Consider the following 23,048-nt stretch of genomic DNA (forward strand, 5'->3'; position numbering starts at 1 on the left):
AAACAGCATATGGGGAAAAGGCTAAGTCTTGGGCTGGAAGTTTGAATCCTTCACTACATAAAACTAATTCTTATGTTTCAGAAAAAAATCAAAACTTGGTTAATATTATGATCTTATTCCTCTGAAACCCTCTTGAGCTTACCTACGCAACCATTCAGTCTGCACCATAAGCACACAAACACACAAATGTCCCTATTCAGTGTAGATAGCAATGACACACACAGGTATGCACGTGTTTCTTTCCAAAATAATGGAATAAAATTTTAACACATAGCCAAAAGATGAATTTCATTTTTTATAGGCATGAGAAGATTATCAATGTTTTAAGTTTAACTGCACGCTGACTAAAGAGTCAAAATGTTTAATACTTACTCAGAAGACATACTCGTCATAACTAGTGTTCTTGTTGGCTAAAGATATGAAAGAAACAGGAAAACATTAAAATGTGAAAAGATTTCTCCTTTGGAAAAAACACTTAAATTAGAAACTTTCCCATTAAAAGGATTAAAGTTCATAATTACAGTACAATGTGTGGAAGAGGCTGTACTAAGCAACACATATTAAAAACATTAAACTTTAAGGTTACAGAAAAAAAGGAAACCTCTTCATCACATCTGGTATCAAAGCTTCCAGTAGCAGAAAACAAGAATAGAATTTTCCATAAAAAAAAAGAAAAAAAAAAAGTGAAGGATTTCCAGTCTATAGAAAAAAGAAAAAGGTTAGTATTTGTCTTCTGCCTTTTCCTTCTCTTGACCAGATGGAAGTGAGAAGGCAGCTGAACTTTGACAAAGAAACCCTGTAATTTAAAATGATTCGAGTTTCTTCCAAAAAACAGGAAGAAACTGGCTGAGATGCTGAAGAAACAAGATTATATTTATTTTAAAGTATAATTCTACTATGCATTCTTTTACTCTCAAATCAAGCCTAATGAATAAAAGTTGACCAAATAATAGCATAACAATGTATACTCAAAGATTACAGCAATCCTTAAAACAGACACCTTAAAAAGTATCCTCCCAACAGATTCCCCTAGCTTATGTGCCAAGTGTTTTCCCCACACATTTTAAATAAGCATTTTATGAGTTACAATTAAAGAACTCAGAAGAAAAAGAGGTATCCTTCAGTTGTCAGTAATAAATATGAAAGTCTAGCATGTACAAAGGTAGGACAGAACATTAATCTTAGCAGTATTGGAGACATGCATAACTGAACATAAGATGATCATCAAAACATAACATGGTCAACAACATAATCCTGTTAAGAGGAGGTTTTGAAATTGTGGCTAAGACCTATGTAACTATGAATGCAGTTATGTGACTAGGTAAGCTATATAAACTACATAAACATGCACATTATATTAAAATACATAAGCATTTTAATTTTGTAGAAAAAGTAGTTTGATTGACTTTTGTATAATAATTTCAAAACAACTCTACCTAATTTTCAAAATCAATCAATGAATTTAATATTATTTCTCTAGACATCTACCACTCCATAAGAAATTATCATTCCCGTTTCTTATCCCACCCCCATATATTACCACAACCACAAGATGTAAGCTCCCAATGTCCCTGTTAAAAAATTCAGAGCTTCAGACCTTCAATTCCATTTTTCAATCAGTTAGAGCAAAAAATAATATACTATTGCAACAATATAAAAATATAGCATTATAGTAACAATATTAGTATTAAACTTTCAATCATAATTATATAAATCCCAGAACTAAGTTTATACACTGAAATTTCATGAACAAGTAAGGGTTCTTGTGGCAGAAGGACTGCAGTATTGGGCATTGTACAGAACATGTTAGGATATATGATTGAAGTCAGAGGTGGGGCCACACTTTACAGTAGTCTTAATACATGTTGTTGAATTTACTTTATGGGATTCTGGAATACAACACAAGTCACAAAACAAGATTTTACTCTCCTCCAGTCCTTCAGGGCTGAAAACCTTATCTATGTCAAATATGCGTGCTTCAGTGTAGGCATGCTTCAGCATGACCATGATGTTCTCCTTCAGTATTTGAAGCCAAGCCTGACTACCACCTGAATGAAGATCTTTGGCTAGAGTTCTGCAGTTAAATCCGCATAAAACAACTGCACTGTGTTCTTGGAGCTCTTGTATAGAACCAGCCCCAACGTGAGATCACAATTCTAAGGGTTGGAAAGGACCTCAAGAGATCATTGGGTCCAACCCCCATGCCAAGGCAGGTTCCCTAGAGAAAAAGTAGGTTCCCTAGAGATCCTGATGTGCTTGTTAAGAACATGCACAAAACTACTTGTCCTCACCGCTTTTAATAAATGAAACATCATGGAAACATTACTAATCAGACCACTGATTTTGCCAAAGCTGTGTTAAAATAGTTTCTATAAACCAAGGCCAGAGCAGCTGGAGATCCTACAGCTGCTACTTCAGCTTCATGGCAGAGATGTTTAACAGTTCCTTAAAACCTTATCTCAGGGAAGTGAAAATACTGTGTCCACACAAACTGGGAAACCTGCAGCTTGTCCTGGCACCACCCTGAAAATTTTTGAATTACAGCTTTCATGCTATACCATGCAGCAAACAAGATGGTATAGTGAATATTTTGGTATAGTGAATGTTCTAGTGAATATTTTGTCAGTGCACCTCAATGCAATTCAAAGACTCAAGAATTCAGAAAAAAAATGCATACAGAAGGTAGAAACTAGAATAAATTTGATTCCTTCCAAACTATTTCATCTTCATTTAGAACTACATATTTCTACAAGTTAGAGGTCATTTTCTAAGCAGACAAAATTTTGTTTTATTGCTTCAATAAGACAAGCAGTCCTCTTTAATACAGTTATCAAACAGAAAACTTCGCCAAACTATGTTTTAATTTTCTGTTGTACATTTTTCAAATTAATTGCTTTTTCCCCTCCCTTCCTATGCAATTTTTCTTCTATGTTATTTGTGTCTGTTTTATTTTACGTTTTGCTTTTATTGCAAAATGTTTTTTGAGTTAGCATTGTCTTTTCTGACTAGCAAAAAGACATCTGGTGAGCATCATTATGAGTTCTAATGCACATTTGAAGCAGGATTATTATTAATAAAACATTGGAAAAGATGGTATTAAGTTAACAGGCCCTTTTTCTTTATCATTAGCCTCTGAGTCTAGAGAAATTGCATATATGAACTCTAAATCAGAACACATTTCTTTCTGAAATATTTTTTAGGTTTGGAATGCTGGCTGTATTATGAAATAGAAGCCTATAGAACAGTTACATGCTTCAGCTCTCCTTTATATGTTTCTTAGGAATATAGTTGCATCAAGCATTTCTTTTTAGAATCTGCCAACAAGATTTTTCCAAGTCCTCTTAAATACGAAGCATGTACCTCAAAGAAAGCAGTATTTGTTAATCATCCCGATACATAAAACCCAATGTGATACTTCCTGCATGTTAACTGACCTACACCACAAAAGAGGCAGCCAACCTCAAAATGTGTTTTGTTGCTTTTAAGTTCAAGCAGGTGTTTCTTGGAGCTGCAGGACAGTAAGAGAAAAACCCTCTTTTGTACAACCTGCTTTTCAAAAAAGTGAAATCAAATTTTGTTTCTTTAAAAATGTCATAAGAATGCTGGCCATAAATGGCGAATGAACATTAAATCTGTGCTTTCCTGGCCAATTCTTAAAATGAAGTGCATTCATGGTAAGAATTTACTTGATAGGATTAGTTTTACATTTGTGACAGTTACAAATAACTGGAGTAACTCCAGCCTAAGTAAAATAGATCTCATTTTGTCTTTGGGTCAAGAATCAAGGCCTCAGGTATCTTTTCAAGAAAGGATATCAAGCAAAAAATAAATAACACTTCTGTGGTATTGTTTTATGCCTTAAAGTTGACAAGTTCTGAAAGAAATGAGCTTCAGCATACTCTCAAACTCACAAGCATACTGCGATGTGGTGGAAAGAAAAGACCTGCACCTTCCGCAGTCAACAAGATGCTTTCTTTGTGTGGCTTGGCCAATATGCTAGAAAGAAAGGACTTGTTTTTGGAAGGGAAGACAGGGGAAAGAATTGCATTCATATGCAAATAAAGTGCAAGGGAGAGTACAAGAGCATTACGCAATCTGGTTTGTACTCTTCCAAGCCCTTTTTACTTTGGCTTTTGTAGCTCCATCAGATGGTTCTGAAATAGGTTCGGAACTCCTAGACACACTTTTGATTCTTACAGCTGTATTCTAGGTGTCACATTCTTCAGTCCTACTAGTATATGAACTAAAAATCAGAGCCACATGTAGCACTGGATTATTCAAGAATTAGGTTAATTTCACTCTGTTTTTATCTAGGAAGTTTGTAATGAGAGGATCCAAAACTTTAAACCTGTTTTTAGAAATGCTCTCTATATTGTTCTACATTAATTTATTCTATTTGTGTAGTTGTGGCTCAGAGCTGAGAATAATTGTTAATTGTAGTGAATGATTACTATTCAGTATTTTTAAACACCAATTATTCAAAGCTATATTTTACTTTCTGGCTGGCCTCCCTCCACTTATGAGTCCTTGATAATGATATTTTTCCAGTTTCCTCTGGCTGCAAACTGAGTTTCAACTGTAATATCTTGACCAAAACCAAGATCTCTACTTTTGTCCTAAAGAGATGTGAAAAATGCACCCATCCTAACCAAATCAATAATACTATCGGGAAAGATGGAAAAAAAAAAAAAAAAAAAAACACAAACCACCACCACCACCACCAAAGCAGGCTATAACAAAGCAGAAAAATAAAACAATGTGACAGGTGCCTGGGAATCAGGTTTCCCTCAATGCCAAAGATCAGAAAAAATTAGAAAGCCTGTAATCACAGACATGGGAACTCCCAGAATTTTAATGGCAAGATTAAGGATGATCAATAGCTTGAGACTTTTCAGACTAGTGCTGCCACTTTACTGAAAATCAACATTTTCATTTTTCTACATGCATTCATAACAGCTAACACCAATATTTTAAACAAAACAAAATAAACAAACAAAACAACAACAAAACAAATAAACAATCAAACAAAACCCTGGGGCACACAGTTCTGCAGCAAAGGAAAGATCACAGCATTCAAGGGACAATTCTGCATTTCAAGGGGCAGGTTCATTTGGCTGTGATCACACGCAAAGGCAGTGACTGACTTTTTGTGGTAGGTCAGTCAAAGGGTAAGGGATTCGTAGAATCATTTAGGTTGGAAAAGCGCTCCAAGATCAAGTCCAACCTAGCGCTGCCAAGTCTACCACTAAACCACGTCCCTAAGCACCACATGTACACATCCTCTGAATGCCTCCAGGAGAGCAGAGCAGAGAAAAGCATAATAACAAAGATGTTCCTTCCCACTCCTTTGACTGAAACAAAGTGGAAAGCCTAGATCTCCGAACCAGAAATTTCACAGTCAATCAACATGACATGAAAAAAAGCCAACAAGCAAGAAAAGAACCACTTTTCTGTTGTGGTTCCCAGAAAACACAAACAGGAGTGATTCCCATTCTGATGGGAAGCCCAAGTTTTTCCAACAGGTAAAAATGAAGGCTTGGCTCCCTGCTTGGCATTGCTCAGGAAAAGCAGCAGCCCAGTTCTCAAATGTCTTTTACTAGTAAAGTTTTGCCTCTAGACCATATAGCATGGAACTTGAGAAAACACAGAGAGGCAGAGACTGCTAATGGGACAGAGAAGTTCAAGAAATTGATACTAAAAGGTGGAGAAAGAATCTTAAGTAAAAGGTAGCTAAAAGAAAATTAAAGTTATGGTGAAGAAAGGAAACCAAAGAAATTACAAGGCAGAAGAAAAGAATCATGAGGCAAAACAGTGTTAATGAGAAAACTCATACATCCAAGCAGAAATATTTTGAAGACTACACTAAGGCATAAATATATTTGATCGTTAGCAGCAAATAATTTCCAGTGTGTACTCACTTTTCCAAATGATCTGTGAAAAAGCCAGGCACAGTTAATTTTCTTCTGTTGAAATTTTTAAACACTCCAAAGGAACCCCTTTAATATTCACAAATATAGTTTGTGCCCTTCTGTGAACAATTTCAACAAAAATTTAAGCATGGTGTAGAAGTGAATCTGTTTCATCTGTTCAGGCATTAAAGCTGCTTATGCTTTCATAACTGGATCTGATGAAGTGAACAATTTCTTCAGACACTTGAATTATGACTGACTAAAAGAACTTAATAAAGCTTCAGCTGTGCCCTAGCTGAGATTTAAAAAAAAAAAATCCAAACGCAGTGGGCAACAATAGAGCAGCTTTGGTGAAAATTATGGTGTGATTTATGAGCCCTCATCAGCCATCTGGTAGCCACCATCTTCTAGCCACCAAGGCACAAAGAAAAACAGTTCTGTTGCAGTTGGGATGTAGGGGTGGAACTATTTATTATTACAGTGAACGGCCACGCATTTCAGCGTTTCTGATTCTACTAGATTCTATTAAGGAGTAACGTGATGCAAGATTTTTTCTATTTATAACTGATTACATATAAATATTATTGTACTATGCAGACTTCTTTGTGAGCTCATTCTTAGTTCTACAAAGATGACACCAGTAATCCATATATAGCTTAATTTTGATGAAGAAAAGAATGGTAGTATTTGTTAATCTTAAAAAATAAAATAAAATAAAATACTGAAGACATGTAAAATGCTGATGAAATGGAGTTTAGGAAATATTTTGTTCAGATTGTTTTATGATAATTTTCAGTTCCATCAACTAAAGGATTTCCAGCCTATATAGTTATACCAGATACCAGTAAGTTTATTCATTTTTCCAAGAGTTAAATTTACTAAAAAAAAAATAAAAAAATAATAAAAAAATAATAAAAAAAAAGCTTTAATGCTTTAATCAGTTGCTTTTCTTCCTGGTGCTAAGAAGGAAAACTTTGGCTGAATCTTTGCCAAATCAGCTGCAGTTGGGTGGGATGTTTGGTTTTCTGCAGGACCATTATGACCTCAGTGTTAAATGCAACAGCATAACCCCAAACCAGAAAAGACCCATGATTTACCAGTAACTAGAGTTAAATCACGCCAAGCATACACATCTTCAGCAGTGAGGTATGCAAGTCTCTAGTGCTGAAGCAGAAAGTGTGTGGTCTCATTTTTACATGGTGTTTATGCGCTGTTTCTCTCATGAGCTGAGTGAGAAAAGGAGTTACTTCTGTTTCTTGCACCTAAGCTCTCATCTCAGTCAATCTGAATAACTTTCAGTGGGCAACTATCCGCTGCCCCATTACATCAAGCATTTTCCCCAGACCAGAAATGTGCGAATTCAGTTTCTTCAGTGATAACTGTAAATGAACTTGCATGCTTCTACCTTGTATAATTCACACTGGTTCAATATTCATTTAAATAACAACTTGAAGATACATTTCTAGTATCAGTGTTTAAACTATGTACCTATTTAAAGCAACTTAAATCAAAGTTGTAAGGAAAACATAAAGAGACACAATCTGTTTAAGTCAGTCAAATGCATATTTCAAATATAGACATAAAGCTGCTTTCTTGAATTTCTGGCCAGACGCTTCACATTTTATAGTTGCAGATTTTTCAGGATGTTAAATTTGTTTTGCCGTGAATAAAATATTTCCAAAAAGAAGGATTTTGATAACAGGATGGCCCATTTCACACAATTTCTCTACAGCATGAGCCTAAATTCTTGTAAAAATATTTCTTCTCTCAAAAATCTCCTAAGTTCAGTGTTAACAACTTTACCTTCACCCAAATCCAAGAACTACAGAAATGCAAGCCAAGATGTATCTGTTTAAAAACAAAACTTAAGGGAATTCAGTTAAGCTCATACTATCGTCTCTGAAAAAATATGGTTTTAATTATCCCTCAAGATACTTTTTTTTTTTTTTTCCCCCCCACTTTGTTAAAGAGCTTGTTCTACTCACTCAAAAGACAGGTTTTTAAGGCTTTTTTGGAGTGTAAATTTACTGCATTTGCATTTCTGGTGATGTGACACTGTTAGGTCCTTTCAAAGATAACTATAACTATCTCATATCCCTCTAAGAAAATGAAACAATTTTTTATTTGAAAAAAAAAATCAGCAGTTAATTTGTTATGCATAACGAATTGCTTTCGCCCATGTGTTTAAATTGCAAAGTGTTCACATTTGTGACATGTGACTAAATGTTGTGACTAAATGTGACAAATCTTGTGACACTAAGTAATGAAATGAATACTTAACCCTCATACCAACAGATTAACACCACTGTAACAAATGTTTGAATATTTTTGGCTTTACAAGTATTTCACTTTTTCCTCTATATGCAAAGCACCAAAGAGCCATATATTTAATTCCATGGAATCACTGAAAAATGCATCACAATATGTGAACGTTTTATTCTATCACTGCAATCCAGAATCATTAACTTAGATTTCTAGACCAGGGAAGCCACCTGCTGACATTCATAGGCATTAATCCACAGTGTCTATCCACAAGAACTCAGCATGAGAGATCTGGAACTGTCCTCAGGTATGGGCTGCCGTATCTCAAAACTAGTAAGTTTTATAGGAACTACTCACTCATAGGCTCCCCCTCCCATGCTCCCCCCCCCACACACACCTTTTTTTTTTTTTCAGATCTACCTTTAGAGATTTTGATGTATACATCACACCAAAATGTTTGTTTGTTTGTTTGTTTGTTTTTTGGCTTGTTCCCAATGCCTTTACAGATTCCTGAAAGTCTTACGTATCTTCCCCCAACATGCCTGTGGCTGCCATTATAAACTGCTCTGTCTTCATGGCTTTTCTTAGTTTACAATACAACTTTAAGTAACTATGATTAGAAGTCCTCCATGTTAAGAGTACAATAAAGACATCTATATAAGTAGTATAGACACAAAAGGAAATATGAGCGTTGCCAACTAAAATTGTGACATAAAAGTACTTAGTCATTATAAATTTTGACTTCAGCTAAAAAACAAAAGAAACTCAACCTGCATAAGAGTTTGTGAAAACAAATGCATAACACAATAGTATAGCAGACAAATATACAGAACCTACAGCTTTTGATTTATAATAGATTAAAGAAACTACAAATGACAAAGTGAAATAAACATGAAGCTAAACATTTATGCCTGCCTACTTCCAACGGATATATATCTATATATATTAATTTACTATCACACAGGAAACTCCAAATGCCTACTGAAATGCATTCACTGTAATGAATGAGTTACAATTGTAGTGCTAACTGTATCATAGCACTGCAAAAAGTCTCAGGTTGGACATCGTCTACAAGTTACACTTACCCAGAGAGCTCTTAAAGAGATTAGATTGCAAACTCTGTTTCTAGGAAAAAAACTAGCTGCAATTTACAATGCTTTGCAAATTAAGAGACTTACAGCTTAGTAACAAATTTAACAGACTACACTTCACAATAGGTTCCCAGGACACCAGCAGCATGACCTCAAGCCTTATATTGGAACAATTTAGTACAACTGCATATACTCCAGAATTAATATATTGGAAAATATTAAGTGTTTTTTGTTTATTTCTTTAAGACAGAAAAGGTTCAGAGATACACACTTAATTCAATTCAACTATCATTCAATTAAAATAGCAGGAAATTACTTTTTTTTTTTTTTTAAGATAAACTTTAAGAGTTAAATAAACATCAGAAAATCCTTCATAATACTATGATTAAATAACATCCCATTAAATACACATATATACATATTTGTGCTATTCTGCTCCTATACTTTTTGCTTCAGGTGAAGGAAACCAATATTTTTTAACTTAACATAGTTTTCACCTCATTAAACATGCAAAATATTGTAATGTTTAAACTACAGCCATTAAAAAAGTGTATATATGTATTTAAAAATTTTATCATGTTTATTTTATTATTATTTTTTTTTTTTAAAAAAAGCTTAATGAAAGTATTGCAACTGGTACCAGAGAAGCTTTGCAACTTCATTCTTTACAAAAATTTAGATACTTAGTCTAATTTAATCCAAAACAATATGCTATTAAAATTTCTTCAGTAAGATTTTCCTAGGGATTTCCAACACCGCCTTTACAAAGCTTGCACATATGTATGCATACAAATAATGGGTAAGAGATCTTAAATAAATATATTATTTAAATTTATAGAGATCTCAAATATTATTAGGAGATCTTAAATAAATATATTCTTAAACATGTAATACTAACAAAGAATTGCTGGAAGGAGAGAAAATAAGATGTAATTTTTTTTCAGTACAACAGCCAATTGGCTAGTTAAACATCATAAAATCTTTTTGTACAGTTCTTTTTTATGTTTCAATTAAAAAAAGAGAACGCTGTCTCAATATGAACTTGTACAAGCTGCAACGAGATACATTTAAAATTACAAAATCACATTCACAACACAACACAGAGCACATGCTACTATGTTACACACGCTTGAATCAAATTTTATTATCACCTTGCTGAAATGGATGGATGTGAAAGAAGCTATCTCAAAACTCTGAATATGAATTTTCTCCAGCTACTACTTCATTTTTTACTATTAAACACCTCAAAGAGTCTGCTTTACACCAGAGACAGTTTAGCAGACACCAAGGAGAAACATTTAAATATTCCACCTCTGTCTTTAAGGCCAAAGTTTGGTCCCTGCTTTGAAAAATAGGAACGATACTGCCTTTTGGTTTTCTTTGTTGTGTAATGCTCTTTTGTTAAGAGCAATACAAACAAAACTAGCACTACTATATAATGTGTAATACTCAGGAGAAGGAATGAGTACCAACATATCTGACAAATCTCCAAGCACTGTTTCTGTAGATCGCCTTAGAAAGAAACATTGACTGTGGATGTATAAATGTATATTTAGCAGCTTTAGTAAGATTCCTGTTACAGGAAATGAAACTGTTCTGGACAGGTGCTTTAGCTTATAAAGTAAGCAGTCTTAAAATGTTTCTACTAGGACATAGATCTAGAGTGAATTTGGTATATACATTCTATATAATACTTAGAGTTATTAGTTATACAAATAATATGTCTGTAGATATTTAGGAAAAGAAGGTGAAGAGATAATTAAGAAAAGTAACAAGCACTAAGATGCAGGCAGGAAGTCAAATTGTAATTTTAACCCAGAGCAGATCACTGAGCCATGGAAAATAATACTCTATTTTCAAGCTGTTTAAAAGGTTGAACTGCCTGGTAATTGTATCTGCTTGAAACTTTTACAGAAAGACAGACATTAAAAAACTGATCAAACTCTTTGAGACTCCACTGAAACATCTAATTTGTTTCATATTATTACATGAGACATCTTTTGGTGCTTTAGGAATTCCCATTCTTGAAACAATTCAGTGCTTGTTTTAATTGTATGACTTGCTACTACGCTACTGATGAAAGAAATTCTACTTATTTTTCTGTTGATCAGATCTATATGTAATTGGAACAAAATTTTTACAAGGGAAAATTACCTAAAAAATATCCAGTACTGACCCAGTCATCTCAGCTCATTTGTTCCCATCCAAACTGAGCTCAAATCATAAATTTAGCTTTACCCTGAATCTAGAAGAAACAATTGCATAAATCTTTATGCTGCATGTACATCCATGGGGGATGATCCACTATACATACATACATATATATACACACACACATATAGAAACATAAAAGCTATTCCATTTAGTAACTCATCCAAAAATGATAGACATCTTTTCAGTTTAGATCAGAGACATTTGAACTAAAAAAGATGGCTTACCGACCTATACCAGGTCAACTTGGCATGACTGCCACAAGTTTCCAGAAAGCTGAGTTCTAGGGTTATAGGCATCATATCTGAACACCACCCACATGGCATTTCAAGGAAAGTAATAGTCAGAAAAGTTAAAATGGACAGTGAATAGAGCATGCAACTTCTATTTGCACGTACAAAGGCACCCAAAATATTCAAGAACGAGCTCAACAAACAATATGACCAATTAAACTGACCTTTTGGAGTCTTCTAGTTTTTCTCACCCCCCCATCGTGCTTATTCTTTTGTTCATTAAAAGCTTTGCAAGAGCCATCAGTAACATCACACTCTGAAACTTCATTTTCATCACCTAGAAACCAAGCGTATTGCAAATTTAGAAACTCGAAATGAAAATGTCACCCCTTATTTTATCATAGAACATAGGTAGAGCTAAGTACAATTAAAATAGCTAAGTTAACAGTTTGCACCAATTATTTTTCCATTCTGTTTCAGTTATGGAAGAACGACACTCAACCATTTGACTTCATATTTCAGTTTCTCATCTTGTGAATAAACTAATTGTAAAACTCCAAATTTCCAATATTTTGAATATTATAATATTAACCTCAAATGGATAGTCAGCGAAATAATTTTTTATTTCAAATTTGCAATTTGTGTATGAATACACAAAGAAATATTTCAGAGTTTGAAGCACCGGTTTATACATTTTTCAATTCTTATTGAAATATGAGTGCTTTCAGGGCACATTGTGTTTATCTGAAATAACCTGAAGGTCAGAAACATGTTTGCAAACAACAGTTTGTAAGCAAATCTAGCAAGCTGTTAGCAGGCAAGGATTGCCTGCACACGTAGTAGGGATATCAGTTCTGTTATTTAGAAAAAGGCACCATTCTTAAGAATGTCCTCTACTGTGCCTGCCAAAAAGCAGTATTTTTCATCACTTATTTTGTGAATTAACATATATTTAATTCTTCAACACTACCAGGATTACTTTTATAAATACTAAATAATAAACTTCTGGATTCGTTTGAGAAATTAACTTGCTGGCATAAGATGAAAAAACTTTTTTCCATCTTTTGATCAATAGAGTTTTAACTACTGAAGATTTAAGTAGATAATTTTCCCAAATTTAATTCAATTGGGTCTATTTTAGGACATTCGTTATTTTTTTCATTTCAAAGAAATTATTAGACCAGTTAAAGAAAGTTTAATAAATAGTGAAGTGGCCTAAATTCAACTCATCCCAAATATACTTCTGACAACTTTTGGGAAATAATGAAAAGTACTATCCATATTTACAAGTCTAACGGTATGTACATCCCACAATCACATTTTCCCTCTGTCAGCTCCTTAAATTCTTAATCCTTGATACAACAGAATTAAAAAAAAAAAAAAAAAGACTACACAGCAAATGATAAACATTTTTTGTTACTGCTGATTTACTTTAAAATGCTAGGCTTTAAACTAAGTCAAAATTTCATCACTTTTTCACATGAAAGTTGCAAGTTTCACAACGGTTTACACAGCACCACAGTAATTTTTGTGTAATAGAAAAAAAAACATGGCTTTCAAGTACAATTATTACATTAAACCCAGTATTTACAAAGTTGCACTTATCAAAGGGAGAATGAATCACTTAACTAAGTTAGCTTTGCTTGGCGTGGCACTAAGGCAACACAGAGAATCATAGCATCACAGAACATCCCGAGTTGGAAGGGACCCGTAAGCATCATTGAGTCCAACTCCTGGCACCGCACAGGTCTACCCAGAATTTTAGACCATGTGACTAGGTACACAGTCCAAATGCTTCTTAAACTCCAGAAGGCATGATGCAGTGACTACCTCCCTGGGGAGCCTGTTCCAGTGTGCGACAACCCACCCAGTGAAGAGGAAGTGTTGTCTTTTTTTTTTTTTTTTTTTGGGGGGGGGGGGGGGGGGGGGGCAGTGGGGGGGAAGGGGAAGGAAGGGAACTATGAAATGATGAAACACTCCTTCTGACTCTCTTGACCTGAATGCTCAATCACTTCAACTCTTGCCCCACTTGGGATTAAAGCCCAAAGACCTGGATGCTTGGACCTCTTCCCCATTAGGGTTCACTCTCACTCGTTTTCTTTGTTTATAGGACAGCAGGAACAGAAGACAAGGTCTGTCCTCTCTTCTGATCACCAACTCGGGGACCTTACACAAGTAAGAACTATCCTTTGCAATCCAACTCCTATTTTCTCTCTCCTGACTATCAGGATTTCTCCACCTTTTCCATCCCATAGGTCTAAAGCTTTACTGTGTATTGCCTGTTTTTTCTGCTGATTCCTTCTATTTACAAAAGCAGATGCTCAGTCACAAGTTTTCATCTTTAGTAGCTTTTCCTTGGGTATTTCTGATGAAGCTGAGAGACGTTTTTGAAGCAATTCCATCTACTGTTATCCCTAAATTAAGTTCAAATACTTGGCAAATTCATGACGCTGTGATTAGGTCCCCCAAATCCTCATCCAAAATCATTGTTCAGTGAGTGGTATCAGAATCAACCTTGAGAGCCCCCTGAAGCATTATAACATATTAGACTGGCTTTAAAATGTAATTTAAGTTTCTCATCATTCATGATTATTTATCACCAGTGAGAAGTTTTGAATCAGAATATTATCCTTAAAATTTCCATCTTATTTGAGTTAAAAATCAAAGCAATGATTAGCTACCATGGGCTAGTTTTCACTCAGTCAAATCATGGCTATTTAACATAAATTTTATCTGTGGCATTCTACTTTGAGAATATCTTGAAGTGTTACTGCGATTAGGCTATATCACGTCTATTCTGTACTTATGCAGTTAGTCACCCTAATTTTTTCAGGGTGGGCAAATGTCAAGTTTTTGTTATTCAGAAGGCATTACTTTTTTTTTTTTTTTTTTTTTTTTTTTAGTTTTCTGAAAGCTTATGTGCCCACCGTGTTCTTAGAGAGAATTGTACTGAAACAAATTTATCTAGTTTGTTACATACTCTAGGACAAGTGTCATCAGACTTTGTAAATTTGACATCAAACTAGTCCTCTATTTTGAAATATTTGCCCTTTTTGTATTAATAATTAGTTACAAATTAGTTCCTACTTTTAACATTGGTCTTTTTCCAAAATTGAAAAAAAAAAGATGAAAAGCAGATGAAATCTAAGCAAGTTTTTCAATGTGTGTTTTTAAAGACAGACAGTTTTTGAGCTGTATTAAGCACCCAACTTGGCATTCTGGACCTAGAACTTCAGGTAAAAACTCATTCATCTAAATTAAATTTGTTAATTTTGGCACCAAATAATGGAATGATATTCCTGATTCCCCATCTTTATCTTGAGCTACATCCATTACACTATAATTCATCTTAGTTTACATCTTTTGGCCAACTAAGATTGATTGCTTCCCACATTCATATCTAAAATTCAGTCAGCTAAGCCTTAAGTGTTTTTTTTTTGTTGTTTTTTTTTTTTTTTTTTGTTTTTTTTTTGTTTTTTTTTTGGTTGAGATTGAAAAAAATTTCGTCCCAGTTCAACCTCTGATTGTAGGATGACAAAAAAAAAAAAAAAAGCATAATCTTACACTCCTTGCCCATTATTATTTATTGTGGTAGCTTTGAGATTGTCATAGCAGTTCATGAAATCTAAGTATTACTCTTCTAAACTGTATAGTTCAAATGTCAGCATCAGCCCTACTACAAGTAAGCAGATAGAATGGATTACAAAGTAATCAATTTAGAATATGAATGACAAGGAAGATCCTAGACTCTCCTAGTAACATAGATCATTAATTTTCCCAAAAGATAGCATTATTGCATGCCCATAAACTTATATTTATGATAGAGAAAAGCTAGCATTTTGCTTATCTTGTAACTCCTAGACATTTAGGTACTGACATGCAAACCCCTGAACTCACTGATTACAGAACACTAAAATTTGTCATGTATGGCTGCTGTAATCAGGAGTATAAAAATTTTTATTTAATCTCTAGAAACAAACTTGAGAAATAAAAAGTGATTTGGAATAGGCGTCTTTTAATATGCTTACAACTCCTAATTAATTTCACACCTTTTATCTGTGACAGTTCTCTACATGATTTATAACTTGGAGTAAGATGAAAATAAGTAGTCACATTTTTGCCAGTGCTGTTCAGCAGAACAAATGGACAGCCTTGAATGTACTCTACATATGAACTTGAAGTTTGCTACAATGTAAGCATTACCATTTGTCAAGTTACCCTCCTCTTAGCCCATGTATTTCATTTTTACTTGAAAATCAAAGGTTCCAAATAGTCATTACAGAGAATACCTATCAAATCTTACTTCTTGCCATTAAAAACACTGTATAAGAGTGCCACTAACTTAAAAATGCAGTGTAAAACTAGGGAAGAACAATGTTAGATATTTAAATATATACAGATAATCTCTAAACTATATATTTAAAATAATTCTTTAGCTTTTAAAAATAGTACACTATTTCCCAGTTTTCAAATCATGTAGAACATCCAGAGAACAGGACCAATTACTATTTATTTACTAATTAAAATGGACAATAAACTTACTCGAGCAAAATAAAAATCAGAAAACATTAAACCTGTATTTAATAAAAATGCATGATTCCATATTACAGTGTCACAGTAAAAAAGCTTAAAACATGATTTTAATTTTTCTTCCACAGAACTCACATTAATAGGGAAAACATGACTCATTTTTCATTACTGATCCCTTCCATTTTCAAGTGAGCTCATCTGAGCTGTCAGACTTGAGGTTCTACTTGACTACACAACAGACGCATAAAGCTTAAATATATATATATATTATATAATATATATATATAAATAAATATATATATATATACACACACACTTAGGAAAATGATCATCACTGATAAATCACAAATCATTAAAATCACTACAAAGTCTAACTGAAGCTTACAGAAGTTCCTAATTAAACAAGGATAAAAAGTATAAGCATGTGGTAACTTTTGTTCGCTGGATATTGTTTGTTTAGCCTCTCCTCCTGGGAGCTTAAACAAGTTGTCCAGAAATAAAAGTATAACATATTAGAACACTGATGACAATTTGATCACGAGAATTTGTTGTTTACAATTAACTCTCAAATTAACTGTCATACCAAAATTTAAACGTAGTAAACATTTTCTCCTCCCCCTTTTTCTGATTGTTTAATGAAAAAGCAATTTCTTTGACATTAAGAAATGCAACAATCAAGGATCATCTTCTAGTACATTGCTACGTGGCATAAAACACACACAGTGGGTTCACACATTTATGGTTGTACACTTATACTTGCGTAACATACACCCACATTTTTTTTTAATGTGATATAGTGACGTACTCTGGGTGCTAAAACATAGATGTAAGGAGCCCAAAATAGCAGCTCACAGTTAACTTAATTCTCACAGATATGTACACAGTCACCTTTCAACATTTGCAGTGGATGATTTCATAAATCTGAAACCAAGACTTTGTTCAGTCCCTTAAATAATAAATTTTACATAATTTATTAAAGTAGTTTCAGAATTTTCCCGAGTTTCTGAAATTCAATATTCTAGTGTACGTTTACATTGAAATAACTTATGCTAAACTAACTTGAGAATGCTCAGGTATAAAAAAGTATTCTTAAGTTATTAAGAACTAAGATGAGTTCCATATAAACAAGCCATAATTGAAAGAGATGCTAACTGTGCACCTCTTTTGGTTTCCCTGTGTGAAGTTAGACTCAACAACCTTGATGGGTCCCTTCCAACTCAGGATATTCTATGTTCCTCTGTGCCCTGAATTGTCTCCTATCTTCATTGCAGCAAAAGTTAAAAACTGCTAACTGAAATAATTTTTTTCCACTGTAGAATTTGTGTTTTACCTGCAATTTGAAATAGCGGTTTTAACTTGTGAAATAAGAATAATTTTGGCTATGCTCTGACTAGTAGTTACTTATAAAAGTTTACATGAGTACCATAACATTGTAAACATGAAGGCCTTATCTTCTTCAGGTCTTCAATAGCAGCATAGTTTACAGAATACCAACCATTAAGAAAAAAGACAGCTCACATACTTTTGTTGCATTTTGAGCACAGTTTCCTCATCTCTTGTTGATTTCTTTGTTTGTAACGTATGGGAGTATAAATGTGTGTTCCTCTGGCTCCTATGTACTCATTTATTTATTTTTTAAGTAAAAAGTCAGTACTGCAGCATTTTTTTCTTCTGGTGTAATTCTGAACATCAGAATTACAGTGTTTTTCCCTTGAGAATGCAACTAAGTTGCATAAGAATTTCTACTGCAGTATGGTACCTTTTCATTTTCCAGCTCTATGTACAGACTTACCAGTAGCACGAGTACAGTAATTCATATCAGTTTTGTAGGATTTTTCATGAGCATGCTGAGGCCGTTTATTCACAAGGTCTGAATCTAGAGCTTCTGCAATCTCAGCTTTTTCACCATCAGACATGCAATTTAATGGCACACTTTCTGTATGTTCAGCTGGTTTGAATGCTTTCTTTACTGAAACATCATTTGCTTGAATAGGCTTTTTTCTACTTTTCTCAGAAGTGGTATGTGGCTTACAGGAACTCATATCAATTGAGCCCATGCTTCTTAAAGACTCTTTGCAAGAAACATCAGAAGGATTCTGTGATTCTCGTGGAACTTCTACCTTTATTTCATTTTTATCCAAATTATATGAGGAAAAGAAGTCTTCATAAGAAGCATCTTCAGTGCACTGATCGTTGCTGTAAGTATTAACTCCTTGCAAGAACTCACTTCTAGACCCTGATGCACGCAGTTCAGAAGAAGACAATTTCAAGCTAAACATTGTTTGTAGTTTCTTCCTCTTCTTGTGTTCCAGAAGGCAATCACTTCTGTCAACAGGGAAACTTCTATCACGTGAACATATATTTAAGTCTCCACTGCTCACAGGTGAATTAGAGAGACTGTGAATCAAAGCGGGAGCAGTATTTAACTTGGCTGTTTTTTGGGAAGGAGTAAAATAACCCAAGTCCTTGATTTGGAGAGGGGAATTTTTGTTTGCAACTGAAGTAGTCATGGTATTTTCATCCTTCTGATATTTCTCTGGAAACTTTTCTAGATCTTTTTCTAAATTATCATGGCAAGTATGCTGCAAAACCTTTGTTTTACTTAGGCTTCTTCTGTTAGGTTGTTTTGGGATTAAGCTCTTCTGGTCATAGCTACATGAGGGAGAATTCACTGATGCACTCCTGGAAACATGCACAGGAGTCTGAGTATCACAGGTGGGTTCTGCTATCTCTTTTTTCTGTCTCTTTGATTTATCAGTTCCCCAGAGATCATCAAAACTTGAGTTTAAGCAGACTTCCCTTTGTTCTTCTGCAAAATATGAAAAGCAGCAATATAAACATTTAACAAAACAGAAACGGTACAAAGTTTCTTAGTAAAATACATATGAAATTCCTGAAAGAAGACAACAAGGATTTAACCACCTATCTGAATATGAAGTGGTGAAGTCAGTAAAAAAAATAAACAGAAAATCAATTTAGAAACAAAGCACGTTCTGTGTTGAGGAGAAGCTATGCTAGTTTTAACTATCGAGTCTTCTTAAGTGGTAATAAGCATCTCAAATCCTGTTCTGCTTTCTTGAAACAAAGCAGAGAAGCTTTTTTCTCCACTCTAATACATGAAGAAAAGCAGCATGATTTTAGATTGTTAATTTAGTTTTCAACTACCTTTGTCACTCTTACTACCGCAGCATTACCCACCACACCTTGTAGTTTTCCCAGAGTTAAGGTGAAATGAAGTACATCATGGTATCATAATATATACATCAGTAATGATAGATTTTCTGTATGATGTCGGTACACTACTTTTTAAAAAAATGTGAGATACAGTTTATTGTTGGAGTAGAATGGAGTAGGCAGTGCACTCAAGTGGTACTCATTGTGAATTCTAAAAGCTTTCTTCTCATTCCTTTTCTACTGAAATCCAACTTAGCTTTTTATCACATGACTGACAGGAGACACGAGATCCGATGTACATTACTCACTGCATACATTATTCATTAATGCTGTTAAGATACCCACTGACAAGGCTCAACAGCCTTCACAATAACCCTCTTCCTTATTTCCTGCTAATATGCCAAAACACAGGAAGTAAAGCCTAGCATTCTGAGCATAAGAACCTTAATTAACCACTTGAATTCAACTGCAACCATAAAACATTTTAAAAGCTGATTTATATTTACTCTCTTTATTTCTGCTGTTGTCTTCACTCCCTGAATAATTAAGTTGGAGAATGCATTAGGTTTTCTCTTGAACTCAAGTTTTTCCATTGAAAATTTGGAGGACATTTCAGTTCTGAGTTCTCTCTCTCATTCACTTCTCTTTTTTATTTCCACAACACACTGTTTAATGTGTACTCTGTGTCTTATACAAGACCACTGTATCAGTAAACCGATAGCATGCCAGAACAAGATGACGTTAAGGGGGAACAGTGCAAAGAAGAGGAAATGATAACAGCAGCACAGCAGTAGGGCAGAGAATTTATCCAATGTGATTTCTCATGCTCCAGCTCCTTGTATTCTTACTTCTATATATTTCACCAATAAACAAAACTAAAATAATTCAACTTTAAATATAAATGGTAAACATACAAACTTTTCTGTGTACAAATCTATTACCATTCAAAATAAGATATACAGCCCATGTACTATGTTTAAATTTTGTAATATTTAAGTAAGGTTGTGACAGTTACCTTGTAACGATGCATCTTCTGCATTTGTTAAACAGGTAGACAGTGGGCAGCCTCCTGGTGAACTGCGTGGAGGTGTTTCAGACATTTGTGAAGCTAGGAGTTTGTAAAGAATAAATTAGTTAGCCCTATGTGCAAACATACACATTTCCACAGCATCTATCCATATTTCAAAACAGCTCAATTTTAAGAGATAAATGGTTGCTTTGACAACTAATTATAACCATGTAATTAATTCTAAAGACTTCTTAACTACCTTTAGACTCAAAATTACATACTAACAAAAAAGCTGTTAGAGATTACAAACTGAATTAAAATTTCTTCTAGAAAAGTCAGCAGTCAGAAACCAAAGAATGATGGCAAACCTTTCATGAAATATTACGGACACTTCTAAGCCAGTTGAGATGTTTTAACTAAATAATCTGATAAATTTTTCAATTAGTAGCAATGCTTTGTTATAACAGAAATGCTTTTCAAAACCTTTGGAAGTTTTACCTTAAAACTTCAAGAGAAAACTGATACAAGCCATACTAAAATAAATGAGATTTATTTTTTTAATTGATGCGTCACTAGTTTTCTTCCAACATTATATTTAGGGGGATAAAGTGACAGTGCAGTTGACACAGACTTCTTAAAATGTCAGTCCTACAGACTTTTATTCCCTACAAAAGATGTTCCACATTTCAACAGTTTTTGTCCTAATTAACAAAAATCTAATGAGTTAGGCCTCATTAGTACTTGCACAGTAAGGTAAGCTGCAATGAATGATTTGAAAACTGAAGTCTAGATTTAATTCACTAGGATCTGCATTTTGAAGTCAACTCATTTTATTCAGTTAGGCTTTTTTTTAAATGTCATTCTTCAGAACCTTATCAATTTTGAACTCCTTTTTAAACTGGTGCCCGGAACTAGTAACGTTACAATCTTTGTCAATTATAGTATCCATATTAGAATTTAACAGGAAATAAGATTTAGAATCTTGTTGTAAAGTTCAACCAAGTTATAATAACAATTCACAAACTTAAAAAGTCTATTTTAATTAGTATTCCCAAGAAGTCTTGTGTTCCCCAGCAAACTGCAGACTGGTGAACCTCACCTCTGTGAGGCGAGGAACTAGATGATCTTTAAGGTCTCTGCCAACCCAATTCATTCTACGATTAAGAAATTCCTTTTTGCAAAAATTGTCTTCCATGACTACTTTTATCCTGTTTAATATGGAAACTAAAAACCAGAAAGCATTCTTATCAACTCAAAACATGGGACGAAGGGAGTACATCCAGTCTCCCTTCAGGTATTGTTGTCAGAGACACATAATTTACACAAGAGATGAGCTTTGAGAGCTCAGATTCTAGGTTCAGTTCAAATCCAGATGACAAAGAAGAAAATTTATACTCAGCTTTCAGGTCCAGTCCTCACACTTAAAAGGAACTCAGGTCATATCATAACAAAGCAACAGGTGCAAAACACAGGCGAATAGGCAAAGCCACAGTTCTGACACCAGACGGCAGGAAGAAACAAGCACCACCCTTTCTGTGTGCATCATTTAGATCAGCATCCCTTAATGTTACCCAGGTCAGTGGGATTCAAAGCTCAAAACATCAAGTCTTCATTTCAAGTGAGTTGTGGACTGATGTTTTGAGAAATGCTATCCACATGATGACTAATGCTGTCTGATTCCAATGGTCAGATCACATCCCCATAAAGTATTATGAATCACAAGTTATGTCTAGTTTAAATATTTATATATTTCTAATCAAACATTTTCATTTAGAGTCTAGGCAAGGAAATGTTTCAAGAGAAGTATGAAAATAATTCTGAGGGACAGAGCAAGAAAAGCATGGAAGAAATGTAGCAATAAAGATGGCAGCTATTTGTACATGTTCATGAATAAATAAAATAAATATAAAATTATATATAATATATATAAATAAATATATATATATAAATATAAATAAATAAATAAAATTTAACTTCTTACCAGTAGGAGAAAGATTTTCTCTTTTTTCCTTCATCTCCTTTATTCTTCTTTCCATTGCACTGCTTTGGATTCTTATTTTATTAACAGGGCTATACACAAGTGAACCATCATCTTCAAATAATAAAACTGGTGTATCAGTTTCTGCACAAAGAAATTGCATTTGTACATTAATATTTACATGCTATAACAGCTTCAGAATGAGTTCTATTTTCTTAAAAAAAAAAAAAAAAATCAAGTTCCTCATACCTAACCACTACAGGTACCTTAATACCACAAACTTACAAATAGCTTTGTAAAAAGTAAAACAACTTTATTTGTTATGGTGAGATACATAAAAGTGTAAAAATGAAATTAAAAAACTCTGCCTTTAAGTGCTTTAAAGAAATAATTTCAAAATATCTGAAGATTAGTCCAAAGGAATACTTACCTGCGTTAATTCCTATCTTTTGTTTAACTAATTCTTTAGCCATCTTGTCCAGTCTTCTCTGCAGCTTTCTGTCATTTTCTGGAGATTTTTCTACAAAGTCTTTTGGCTGCATACATTTGTGCTAGAGGATACATAAAAGCTTAAGTATGTGGTAAAAAACTGGCCAAAAGTAACTAGACTTCTTACTTGCCTACTTTTATCACAGTATTAATTATCAATGT

The 23,048-nt window shown here is 33.9% G+C and overlaps 1 protein-coding gene across 3 annotated transcripts in view; it reads right to left on the reverse strand.

Moving 5' to 3' along the window:
• MCPH1 (microcephalin 1) overlaps nt 1-23,048 on the reverse strand; it is a 126,495-nt gene that overhangs the window by 93,943 nt on the left and 9,504 nt on the right. For all 3 annotated transcript variants that reach the window (XM_035321156.1, XM_035321157.1, XM_035321158.1), the window contains exons 5-10: nt 22,828-22,948; nt 22,401-22,541; nt 20,426-20,518; nt 18,029-19,045; nt 11,931-12,043; nt 373-410 (exon numbers count right to left, since the gene is read on the reverse strand). In XM_035321156.1, the coding sequence (XP_035177047.1) occupies nt 373-410; nt 11,931-12,043; nt 18,029-19,045; nt 20,426-20,518; nt 22,401-22,541; nt 22,828-22,948 (1,523 nt within the window). The remainder of the gene's footprint in view (nt 1-372; nt 411-11,930; nt 12,044-18,028; nt 19,046-20,425; nt 20,519-22,400; nt 22,542-22,827; nt 22,949-23,048) is intronic.

The sequence above is a fragment of the Oxyura jamaicensis genome, chromosome 3 (genome assembly GCF_011077185.1).
Source record: "Oxyura jamaicensis isolate SHBP4307 breed ruddy duck chromosome 3, BPBGC_Ojam_1.0, whole genome shotgun sequence".
NCBI classification, from domain to species: Eukaryota; Metazoa; Chordata; class Aves; order Anseriformes; family Anatidae; genus Oxyura; species Oxyura jamaicensis.